We start from the raw sequence: 12,785 nt of genomic DNA, 5'->3' as shown, positions 1-12,785 counted from the left end.
CAACGACCAAGTGGGCAGGTCAAGATTTCCGTCCTAAATGTCCTGCCCTAAGAAGCTGCTGACCCAAGCTGAATTCGAGAAGCACGAACGTAACTGTGTGGAAGCCACAAAAATGATGTGCGTCTCGGGATGCTCGGGCCCCACAAGCCCGGCATGCATCAGCATCTTGTGCCGTAACAATTCACACAACCATTCATATTACATAAATGTCAAATACAGTAGAGGTGCCAAATCTAGTGACCTTGGACCATGCATTTTCCCAGTTATTATGTTTTTTGTCTAGCTTTTTTCCAAAATGTATGAACGAGCTTCGACTGCATTAACTTTAAGGCCAAACTTGCATTGAAAGAGTTATAGCGTGTTCTAGGAAACATCTAATTCAGCAACTGCTAACATTCTACTTGTTATGTAAATCATTTTTGAAAGGAATGCCCGTGATATGTCCACTTGTGCGCAATTAAATCAGTGATCTCAAATGTGCTACATATGAGTGAACAGTGCATTGAGCCTGGTGTGCTACTGCTTAAGAAGCAACAGGGAAGTGACAGGGCAGCGCACCTTATCACAATTATGAACAGCTGCGTGGGAGTCACATCACTGGCTTAAATCACAGGGCCAAAGCCCACATTGCTGCCCCATCAGGAGCACACCAAGCTAAATGCACTGCTCATTCACATGTACCATATTGAAGTTCTTGGAGTCTATTTCAGGGACAGAGAGGAGATAGCATCCATAGAAGGAGCAGCCTCACCTGTGGCACCTGTTTTGTGATGGTCACTCAAAGTTTGCCAAGAGCTTCATTGCGACTCAAGAAACAATCCCTTTTTACAGTACAGTTAAACCTCGATATACTGAAGTCAGTAAAATTGGAGATCTTGTTCATCATATTGAGATTAGGTAATACTGAAATTTGATCATTTAAGTAAATAAGTACAGTTACGGTGGATTTTTTTTACACAGATGGGGCCGAGGGCCGCAAAATTTTTAGAATTACCAGGCAATTAGATAAAGCAAATTTGAATGAGAAAAAAAAAATAATTTTATTGAATTTGAGAGCTGGCAACAAAATGTATTGTTTCGTGCCAAGTGGACGATATCTTCGCATAGGTAGTACAAAGTGAATCCAGCCAAACTTTCACGTCCCGCAGTGGGAAGTGAATGCTTTGTCTGCCTCTCATTTCAACATGATTCCGATAATCGAGGTTGCACAGCCTCCAGCACTAAATATACAGAAGAAGACTATGTCGCACCACCTCTCAGCTGGCCCAGTCTTTGCATGTGTGGCAGGTTGCCTCCGCATGTGCTCAGCCACGCTGACGGGCAGCCACAGTTGCACTGGAGAGGGCCTCCCTCGCACACGCTTGGTGGCGTTACTGTGAGCTCTGCTCCCATCTCCCCCTTTGCTCTTGTGAGACCCCTCATGTACCTCTCAAGTCGCATGGCAGGCGACTTGAAAGGTACATTTGCAAGCAGCCACATGTAATTCAACCATTTGACTATCTGCATTTGAAATTTTGAATTACTGTCTCGGTATCTTTTTGTGGAAATGAAATTTCATTAGATTAAAATCATGTATAAACACACTTTGTTATATGGAGGTCCAAATATATGGTGTTTTGTAGACAATAAGTTATAAAAAGTTAAATACTTCGTTATATAGAGAATTTGTTATACTGAAGTTGCTTATATAGAGATTTAACTGTATTTAGTGATATACAATATAAGACACCATGTAACAGGAATGAAAAAGAACATTTTTCAATCAACAACATCATTAAGACTAACTAGGCAATGACACAGGTATGCACGTACAGCCATTATACAAGCATAAAAAGGAAGCCCCTGCAAGATACTTTGGCACATGAAGTATCCACCAATTCACAAGATCAAGCACAAAGATTATAAACAGAAGAGTTACGCAAACAACTCATGATGACAAGAAAACAGAATGGCTTTTTTTTTATAGTACATGTATATGTTTCATGGTGGCATCTTGGTGCATAGTTACAAAGGTGTTAGTATTTCCCACAATATATCCTGGAGGTCGATTCCATCTGCTGTCTGTTCAATGAAGAAATTAGAACTGTAGAAAATTGGCACGCATTAAAGAGCCCCTTACCAGGTCTGGTCATTTTAAGCTGCCAAGCGCAGAGCATACAATGCACTATAACGATCGTGTCTGCAAAGTATTAGATCGCTACGTGCCGCAGAAAGATCTGAAATTTCAAACCGAACACCGTTTTCTCTTCTTGCGGCCGCTGTGCTCCAAGCCAAAGGATGACGTACACATGCTAGCGCGCCTACGTACATGAGTTTGTGCTGTGACATCGCTCGTGCTGACAAGTGACTTCGAGAATTATTCAAGGCAACATTTGTTGTTTATGTAATATGTTGCTTGAATAGATGAAGCTTACAGAAATAGTAAAAACACACAAACCAAATGTCTGCATGTTTTTGTTTTACTTCGCACCGCAGCAAGAGAGATGTACTTCCATTTTGTCTGCTTGTTCCCCCTCTCGTGCAGTCGCGTGCGCAAACACCGAAACTATGTCATCTTCTACAGGGTTCCAGCATGCGATCATGCTCTGTGATCTGCTTGTGTCTGCCTCAGTATTCCTGTAGCACTGACTTATATCGCTAGTCCAGTGTCCTCATGCAGAGCATGCAAAATTGTGCGCTGCGCAAAACAAGATAATCACAACAACTCGCGCACGATGCCGTCAGCGGAAGTGCGCCGTGCTGCAAAAGAGCGATGAGAGAAAAAAAAATGAAGGAAGGGCCTGTGATATATGCGTTATGCTATCCTCCAGCTCCAGTACGGGCAGAACACGGGGAAGAAATTTCACTTGCGGAGGCTATACGGGACAAGTGCAGAGAGTGTCTTGCATGACAGCCTCCTGAAATCATGGGTTACGGCACTGAAATATTTATATCTCGGCTAATATTGAGCCGATTTGAAATTTTTTTACGGCAGACTGCTCCGTAGAGGACACGCAACAAATTGCTATGGGGTCTGGTGAGGGGCCCTTTGAAGGCTGTTCATCTATGTAGGCATGATCAATACAAAAAAATATTGTAACGATGTTCAGGAACAGAGGTTAACAAAACAACATTTATTAAGGGCGAACCTGTGCCCACATGAACAGCAGGTTGCCACTATCCCTCAAGAGGAAAGTGTATGACAGCTGTGTCTTACCAGTACTCACCTACGGGACAGAAACCTGGAGGCTTACGAAAAGGGTTCTGCTGAAATTGAGGACGACGCAACGAGCCATGGAAAGAAGAATGATAGGTGTAACGTTAAGGGATAAGAAAAGAGCAGATTGGGTGAGGGAACAAACGCGGGTAATGACATCTTAGTTGAAATCAAGAAAAAGAAATGGGCATGGGCCGGACATGTAATGAGGAGGGAAGATAACCGATGGTCATTAAGGGTTACGGACTGGATTCCAAGGGAAGGGAAGCGTAGTAGGGGGCGGGAGAAAGTTAGGTGGGCGGATGACATTAAGACGTTTGCAGGGACAACATGGCCACAATTAGTACATGACCGGGGTAGTTGGAGAAGTATGGGAGAGGCCTTTGCCCTGCAGTGGGTGTAACTAGGCTGATGATGATGATGATGATGTGCCCACAACTAAAAAAGTCACTGCGGTCGTGAAGAAATCTCCAGCAGTTGCGTTCTAAAACTGGCCTCGAACCGTCTTCCTCTTTCTTTTCGCGTGATACTTCATGCATGTGGCGCATGCATAAACGAAGATCGCTGCCTGTTGTTGCTGAACAACACCATGGTACGGCGAGCACAGTGTCCAATATGAAGGGCGCACAACTTTAATGTGACTAAGTTGTCGCGGCAATATGTCTTTTGCAGGAGTGATTAGCTCAGCTGTAATAAGACTCAAATTCTCTCAGTGTAATAAGGGCTATGATATATTTTGTGAAAAAAATGCAGAGATCGGCAATTTTTCTTTTTACACCTGGTGAAAGAAGTTCAGTGCTGTCTTTTATAGTAAAATACTTGGAGGATGAATAGAGTAAAATCTCGCTACTACAAACACCACATTAACGAACGTCACAGATTTACGAACTCTTTAGAAATTCCCTGCTGATTTACAGTTTCAATGCAAAAATATTTTAGTACTTCGAACTTCAGAATACCGAACTTTTCAGAATAACGATCGTTATTCAGTTTTCCTGTATTGTTAACAGCGCCTCAGTACTAGGAACTAATATTACGAAATTTGGGGGCTCTTAGATTTATATGTATATGATTTTATTTATATCCTTCACGACAGCCGAAATAGTAGGTGTTGTGTATAGGGGGCGCTGTCAATTATATCAAGTGTATATAAGCGATTGCCATCAGAATAAAGGCAGTTCCGTGGTTCCCCGTCAATGCATAGTCTTGTCTTATCAGTTGGCGCTTCGCGTCACAACAATCTGGCGCAGTCGGCGAAGCTAGCGAGCTAGCGACGAACTGTTTTCCCTTACCTGGCTCCGTGCTGTTCCAAGGGGCGTCACCTACGAAATGGCAGCGTACGGACTACCGTCATTACCGCCTTTCCTGGAGACTCCTGGAGATGCGACAATTCCATGGGAGCAGTGGCGCGACGATTTCACAAATTTTCTTGAAGCGACGGGGATGGACGCGCAACCGCCACTACGGAAAAAGGCCATTCTGCTGCAATGTCTTGGGGTCGAGGGACGCCGTGTTTTTCGCACATTGGGCCCAGAGCCGGCACGAACGTCAGACACGACAAAAGCCGGGCAGGAGACAAGCAAACCAGCAGGAAAAGACAGGACGGAGGCAAGTGAAGCGGATAGTTACACGGAGGCGTTGAGCCTATTGGAGCGGCAGTTCTCAAGCACCGTCAACGTACTGGTCGAGCGACGTCGATTCACGTTACGTCGGCAACTGCCGAACGAGCCGATACGAGAGTACGTCAGTGCTCTCCGACAGTTAGCAAAGACGTGCGACTTCGGGCAATTCTTGGAAGCGGCTCTACGAGACAGGGTTGTTGACGGAGTACGGAGCACTGAGTTGCGACAGAAATTGCTCGTGAAGGGGTCACAACTTACGCTCGCAGAGGCAGTGGAAATGCTACAGACGTACGAGCAGGCAGCGGAGGGGGCTGCGATCTATGACCAAGGGTCGTCACAAACGGACATCGTGCAGCATGTATCTCAAGGCAAAAGCCCAGACAGCGACGCGGCAATGACGCCGGTGCGCAAGTGTTACCGGTGCGGCTCTACAAGGCACCTAGCTAATTCACAGGAATGCAAAGCACGGGGGAAACGTTGTTCCCAGTGCCACAGAATGGGACATTTTCGAGCGGTCTGTGGCAGGTCGGCAGAGCGGGACGTGCGGACGGTCCGAAACGACGGCGCTAGCGAGGAGGACGTGCTCACTGTACTGGCGGTCAGACAAGTGGAACGAAGGACTTTGGTCGTTGACGTCGTTATTGAGAACGAGCCACTTCAGTTGCTGGTAGATACTGGGTCGTCGGTGTCTATTTTGCCAGACCACGTTTATCGAGCCAAGTTCGCCAACAGCTTTCCTTTGACTGCGGCTTCAGCGACGCTGCGGGATTTTTCACAGAAGAAAATTCCGGTCTTGGGATGGTTCACAGCCAGAGTTGTACGCGGGAACAACTCGGCTTGCCTTCGATTTTACGTTGTTCCCCAAGGCATGGCATTACTAGGACTGGATGGGGTCCACCAGCTACAATTGCACATCATTGGTTCTACACTGGAGTGTTTGCAAATCACGGTCAGCCCCCAGTCGCTTCCTCCTGAATTATGTGAGTTTTCCTTTCTTTTCGCTGATAAGTTGGGATTAGCGAAAAACTTCGTACATTCTGTGAAGCGGCGTACAGATGTAAAACCAGTAGCAGCGAAGGTTCGACGGTTGCCCCTGACGCTGCGAGAGAAGGTAGCGGCTGAACTGGCAAGATTATTGGATGCAGGCATTATAGAAAAGGTCAGTGCTGCGGAATGGGTGTCTCCTATAGTGGTTGTGCAGAAGAAGGATGGAACTATTCGTCTATGCGTCGATTTACGCGAGCCGAACAAAGCAGTAGTCATTGATGGATTCCCTTTGCCGCACACTGAGGAACTCTTGCATGCGCTGAGCGGAGCAGCATGGTTCTCGAAACTGGATCTTGCTGCAGCCTACCATCAAGTGGAATTAGCCGAAGATAGTCGCGAATTAACGACGTTTATTACGCACGAAGGCTTATTTAGGTTCCGCAGAGTGTGTTTTGGTCTCGCATCGGCACCAGCCGCGTTTCAGCGAATGATGCAAGAAATCTTGAAGGGCTGCAAGGGCGTGTTGTTTTATATCGACGACATCATAGTCTTTGGAAAGACTAAGAACGAGCACAACCGTAACCTTCGCGAGGTATTGCATCGGATCGCTGAGGCGGGGCTGCAGCTAAATCAGAAATGCGTGTTCGCTGTCAAGGAACTCTCCTTTTTGGGTCATCGTGTGAGTGCAAGTGGTCTTGCCCCACTCAAGTCAAAGGTGGATGCTGTGATTAAAGCACAAACGCCTGCCGATGTAGTCTCGCTGCGGTCTTTCCTTGGGCTCGTAGGCTATTACTCCCATTTTCTTCCCAATTATGCAGAGGTGGTGGAGCCGCTGCGACGACTTCTTCGTAAAGGACAGAAGTTCGTGTGGGATCAGAGCACCGAGGAGAGCTTTTGCAGGATCAAGGAGATGCTGTCATCATGCGGGGTGGTGGCTATGTTCAACGAGTCTTTGCCTGTACAAGTGACCACTGACGCCTCGGCATATGGACTGGGAGCTGTGCTCCAGCAGGTAGTCGACGGAGAAGTACGTACAGTGGCATTCGCTTCGAGGACACTAACTCCTACAGAGCGCAAGTACTCTACCGGGGAACGAGAGGCGCTGGCATGTTTATGGGCTTGCGAACATTGGCACGTTTATCTGTGGGGCCGCAGGTTTGTCTTACGAACTGATCATCAGGCTTTGGTGACACTGCTGTCCACAAATGGGGTTGGAAGACGCCCACTGCGTATTGAACGCTGGTGTGCTAGACTTTTGAGATACAACTTCACTGTGCAGTACACAAAGGGGAACACCAATGTCGTTGCGGATGCACTTTCTAGGTTACCTTTGACCTCTGCAGAGGACGAACCGGTGGAGGAAGTAGTTGCTGTGGTTTCCAGCATGATCACTAAGAGTGAGTTGCAAGCAGAAACAGCTGAGGATTCATTATTAAATGAGGTGGCGCAGCATGTTACGTTCAGATGGCCGGAAAAGGGCTGTTTAGCTGGAAAGTTAAGGTTGTTTTTTCGTATAAAAGAAGAGCTGTCGGTGATAGACGGGCTACTGTTTCGCGCGGAACGGGTCGTTCCCCCATCGACACTCACTTCCAGGCTGGTCATTATGGCACATGAATCACATCCAGGCATTGTAAGGACCAAACAACGGTTAAGGGAACAGTACTGGTGGCCCGGAATGGACAGGGATGTGGAATCGCTGGTTAGCAATTGTGCTATCTGCAAAGCATCAGATAAATCGGCAAAAACCGTAATGGCCCCATTGGAGCCAGTAAAGTGGCCCGAGAAGCCGTGGGAAAAGCTGGGAATCGACATCGTTGGGCCGATGGAGCGAGCCCCTCCGGAGTGCAGGTTTGCAATCACTATTATTGATTACCACAGCAAGTGGCCCGAGGTGGCATTTGTGTCCACAATCACTGCACAGGCAGTAGTGAAAGTGCTTTTGGAACTTTTTGCGAGAGAAGGGTACCCGAAAAGCATTGTGACTGACAATGGGCGTCAGTTTATGTCGACATGTTTTGAGCAGTTTTTACGAGATCGGGGAATCCAGCATTGTGTTACAACATTGTATTACCCGCAATGCAATGGTCAGATTGAGAGGTTCAACCGCGTTCTCAAGGAATATATTCAGGTTGCGGCATTGGAACGAAGACCACTGAAGGAGGCAATCTGGGACTACCTGGGTGTTTACAGGGCCACCCCACATGCAACTACAGGAGCGTCACCGGCTTACCTACTGCATGGAAGAAGACCCAGAACAAGATTAGATGTTGTTGGCCTCCCAGAAAGGGAATTTTTCGAGGAGCCGCGTGCCGCCATGGAAAAGTTGAAACAGCGCATTAAGGAGCAGCAACAACGAACAAAAAAGTACACCGATGAAAAACGAGGTGCCAGAGCGTCTACCATTGAGCCAGGAGATTTCGTAAAAATAAAGCAAGGGGGACCAAAGACGAAACACAAGTTTTCTTTGCCGATCCAGGTGAAGAGACGAGTGGGCACGAATTCGTTTTTGCTGGCAAACGGTACGAAATGGAACTCATCAAAACTAACAGTAATTGGTAAAGTTGGGACAGGACAGGCACTAGCGGACGCGGTCACAGCGCAACGCAGTGCGGCCTCGGGGTTTTCCTGTGACCTGGATCTTCACATAGGGAAGATGGCGGAGCAAAATACCCCTACTACCGTCGAGAATCAATCTGAAATGGTGCCATCAGAAGACATCCAGAGAAGCGCCAGCCATTCTGACGGTGCACAGCCCACAGTAACGGAGTCTATTCTAGAGGTTCCCGATCAGCAAGACAATTCTCGATCGCAATTGGCCACAACCACGGCACCATCTCGCACCAGGCCGGAACGAACAAGAAGAGTGCCAGCGCGATATCAAGACTACGAGCTTACCTGACAGTAAGAACATCGCTCGTGTCATGTGATGTGAAGTGAGTGCGCGAAAGTGGATTGACTTTATTTCCTTTCTTTTTTTTGTTAATGAGGGGGAATGTGTTGTGTATAGGGGGCGCTGTCAATTATATCAAGTGTATATAAGCGATTGCCATCAGAATAAAGGCAGTTCCGTGGTTCCCCGTCAATGCATAGTCTTGTCTTATCAGTTGGCGCTTCGCGTCACAACAGTAGGCTAGCAGACAACAAGGCACAGAGAGTGGATGTCGTGGCGCATGGGATCAGAAAACTTCAGATGGTGCCCATGAAAATAAAAAGAATGCGGGCGAGCGGAGGCGATGATGAATCAGGTTTTACGAGCACATGCTTCACCCAGAAAGGTGTCACCTAGCAAGAGAGGCGTGCCTCTTTCTTCTTGCTGTGCACGGCTCTTTCTCTGTGCTTCTTTCTGTGGCCATACTAGCTACGCACGTGATGAAATGTAACCTCTGCACTCGCGGGGATGCCACACAGTCGCACTTTGCACTCTTCAGATGGTGTCGTTTACGCGCGCTTGCACTTTGACATAGTTTAGGCGTACGCCTCGAGTGAGAGTGTTGCGGTGTCAACGGCAAAAAATGTGAAAAACAAACAAAAAGCAAGAAACATTGTGCTTTGGAGGCGACGTGGAGCTACGCCTTTTCGCCAGTAGTTTTCCCGGGATCAGCGTCTGCTTTGTGCGTGTCACTCTTATTATACGGTGCTTCTGTGGTGTGTGGCAGCGGAATCTATGGAAAATAGCAACAGCAGGTGTCAACAGTAATGTTTTCGTAGATAGCTCATATGGTGACAACTTATTAACTCATGGATTGATAGGCGGAATGGTTTTGGGACTTTCACTATAACAATCTTTCAGAGTAATGAACAATTTACCATGGTCGCCTGAAGTTCGCTATATCGAGATTTTACAGTAATTTTTTGTAAAGAGTTGAGAACTGCCTTGTTTTTTACAGATGCTAATCTATTAATCAAGTGAGATTGGTGAGGACTCTTAATGCATGAGACATGCTCAAGTTTCGCATGTACAATGTGAGTATAGGCCTTGGTCAGTGCGACATTATGTACGGCAAATGAAACCCAGTGTTGCAAGAATCTCTGGTGTGCTAGTTTTTCCTTTAATTGGGTGTGCATTAGATTCGTACTTTGCTTAGGGACTCCAAGGTAATTTCTACATTAGCTTATGATATTGAACCCTTGAAACTGGTTTCAGAGCTAAGCTTGCCCTACTTCAATTACATGTCCTTACTTCCTTTTCCCGTGTTTGCTATGTGGCTCCTTGTGCACTAAGTTATTTATGCACTCTTTCCTGTGTAGTGTCTTCCATTTACAGACTACAAACATACTGCTGTTGCACAATAGGCCATTTATTTGCTCAGTCAGTCCTTTGTTCTGTTCACTATTTCTCTCATGCAAAATCGTAGGGTTCTTATTCCTTGTTAACCTTAAGCAGTTTGCTTTCCTGACCACTGCACATAGCTTCTACATTTTTCTTCTTGATGTAGCCTACACCTTGTCCCAAGCATTTCTTTTGCAGTTGGGCTGACCTTGAGCATGACAACAGCAAAGAATACCTTTTATGCAAGGTTATTTGAAGTGTGGCAAGGTGGCTTTTACGTAGCCAGCTGCAACCTTTGCACTCAAAACTATTGCCTTTTTTCATGCATTAGTCACAGCGCAATGCCATGCCGCACAATGCCTTGCCTGTGCTATTTATTCAGCAGACCTTTGGAGAAATGGAATTCCTTTTCTGGATCGATCATTTCCATGCATGATACCAATTGTTTTTTTTGCACACACCACCAACACAGTTCAGCTCTTACCTAGCCCCCTTACCCCTGAGCAGCGTGGTAACTGATAAACGGTCAGTGTCGACCACAGCTGCACTGGCGGCACTCACCATTGCTGCCCCTCCAGACGCTCCCCGCCGGTGTGCCCATGTTGGTCAGGCACAGTGCACATCGTGGCAGTGGCTTTCTGCAGTGCGGGCAGCACGTGACCTGCAGGGAATGTGCACTGTTGGCCTTCTCATGTCATCGCGTGGCCTGCAACTGCGTCCCCTTGCACAAAGCGCTAAACTCACATCTGAGTATCTATGCAGAGCTCCATCGGCAAATGTGGCTGCAAGATGACAAAAAGGCCAAGGGTAACACATTATGCTGGCCACTTTGTGGAGCAAAACTTCAAACACATGAAGGCCTTCACTGTACACAGTCAAACCTACGTCGAACAAATTCTACATATAATTATCTGTCAAATGCAACAATCAGGTTTTGATAATTCTACAATTTTGAGACTCTACCCATTAAACATATTCCTTTGTTTATTTATTTTACTTATATATACTGCAATCTGCAATGGGGATTTAAGCAGGGTAGTTACAAAGCTTATGAGATCAAATTATGGCTTTATTCACAACATACATTCATCAATAGACACCAGAATTCAAGTAGATGCTGTATTCCTAGATTATTCAAAAGCATTCGATCGTGTCCCTCATTGTCGACTTATTCACAAACTTACACAGCTGAACATTGACTCTACTGTTGTCAAATGGATAAAAGAATTTCTTTCTAACAAGATGCAATTTACATCGGTTAACAATCACAACTCATCTCTAGTCCCCGTAACATCTGGTGTACCACAGGGAAGTGTGCTTGGGCCCCTACTTTTTCTAATTTATATTAATGATCTACCAGACGGCATCAAATCCAATATCAGACCATTTGCTGATGATTGCGCCATATATCGTAATATTCACTCTAACTGTGATCATGATATTTTTCAATCTGACCTAAACGCAATAAACGTATGCTGTTCAACTTGGCTAATGAGTCTAAATCTTGCTAAAACTAGATTCATGTCTTTTACTAATCAGGCACCCCGAACATCAACATCTTACATCTTAAACAACAGCCTTGTTGAAGAAGTTTCCAGCTACAAATATCTTGGCGTACACCTAACCCCTAACTTGACGTGGAATAATCACATTAACCATATCCTCGCTTGGTTTCCTTAAACATAACCTCAAGCTTGCTTCTGTACACTTACGCAAATTGGCACACACAACACTAATATGCCCTAAAATAGAGTATGCGTCAGCCATATGGGATCCCCATCAGACATACCTAATAACTGACTTAGAAGCCCTGCAGAACCGTGCTGTACGGTTCATCTTTTCAGATTATTTATGAGAAACCAGTGTAACAGCATTAAAAAATCGCACCGAGCTTGAAGCCTTGTCCCTTCACCGTAATATATCTCGTTTAACATTATTCCATAAGCTTTACTACCACGTATCTCTACATAACAAGTTCATGTGTGAACCCTCAGCCATTTTTCCGCGTCGGGATCATTCTTGCAAAGTCAAATGCATCATGTGTCATTCCCTCGATTTTGGTCAGTCATTTATACCTCACAATACCTCACACCGCGAAAGAGTGGAACAATCTGCCATCGCACATTGTCACAAAAACAAATGCCTCAAAATTTACAGACACTCTACGCAGTACCATGCATACCTAATATATCACGTTTCACTCTCTGATTTGTGAACTGTTTTTTTTTAATGCGGCGATAACCAAAGCCTCCACGACGTTGTCATAGTTTGTAAAAATCATTTAGAGTTGCTGTACTGATAACTATCTTTATTTTTTATTTTTTGTTTTTTGTGTAATACACTGATGCACTGTAATTAATTTTGTCCCAGTTTTTTTTTTCTATTGTATTTACATTTACGCACTGTTTGCCTCACCAATGTAACCTTTACCCTATGTAATATCCTCCCTAGAGGGCCTTTAGGGTTATTGTGAAATAAAAATAAAAAAATAAATAATAGATTGGCAGAGTTACAAAATATACACAGCGGAACAAAACAAGAAAATACTAACAAGGGTGACTAATAAAAAAATTAAACATTGGCTGTACCAGAACATCATTCGCAAGTGTGTTCCAGATTATTACAGTGGTGGGAGAAAAAAAGTACTTAAAAGCATTTTTTAGTGTGAAAGGGAGTGAGCGACAGTTCATGTCACAGACATGTAGCGTAT

At 45.4% G+C, this 12,785-nt stretch overlaps 1 protein-coding gene across 5 annotated transcripts in view; it reads right to left on the bottom strand.

Annotated features, from left to right (window-relative positions):
- The window catches only part of mio (GATOR complex protein mio), a 547,780-nt gene that overhangs the window by 79,315 nt on the left and 455,680 nt on the right, over nt 1-12,785 (bottom strand). For 4 of the 5 annotated variants that reach the window (XM_072286650.1, XM_072286651.1, XM_072286652.1 and 1 more), the window contains one exon: nt 10,637-10,736. In XM_072286650.1, the coding sequence (XP_072142751.1) occupies nt 10,637-10,736 (100 nt within the window). Of the gene's footprint in view, nt 1-10,636; nt 10,737-10,819; nt 10,858-12,785 lie in introns of all 5 variants that reach the window. The other variant, XM_072286653.1, reaches the window with a different exon arrangement.

This window comes from Dermacentor andersoni, chromosome 2, assembly GCF_023375885.2.
Source record: "Dermacentor andersoni chromosome 2, qqDerAnde1_hic_scaffold, whole genome shotgun sequence".
NCBI lineage: Eukaryota > Metazoa > Arthropoda > Arachnida > Ixodida > Ixodidae > Dermacentor > Dermacentor andersoni.
This window is presented reverse-complemented; position numbering and strand designations above follow the sequence as displayed.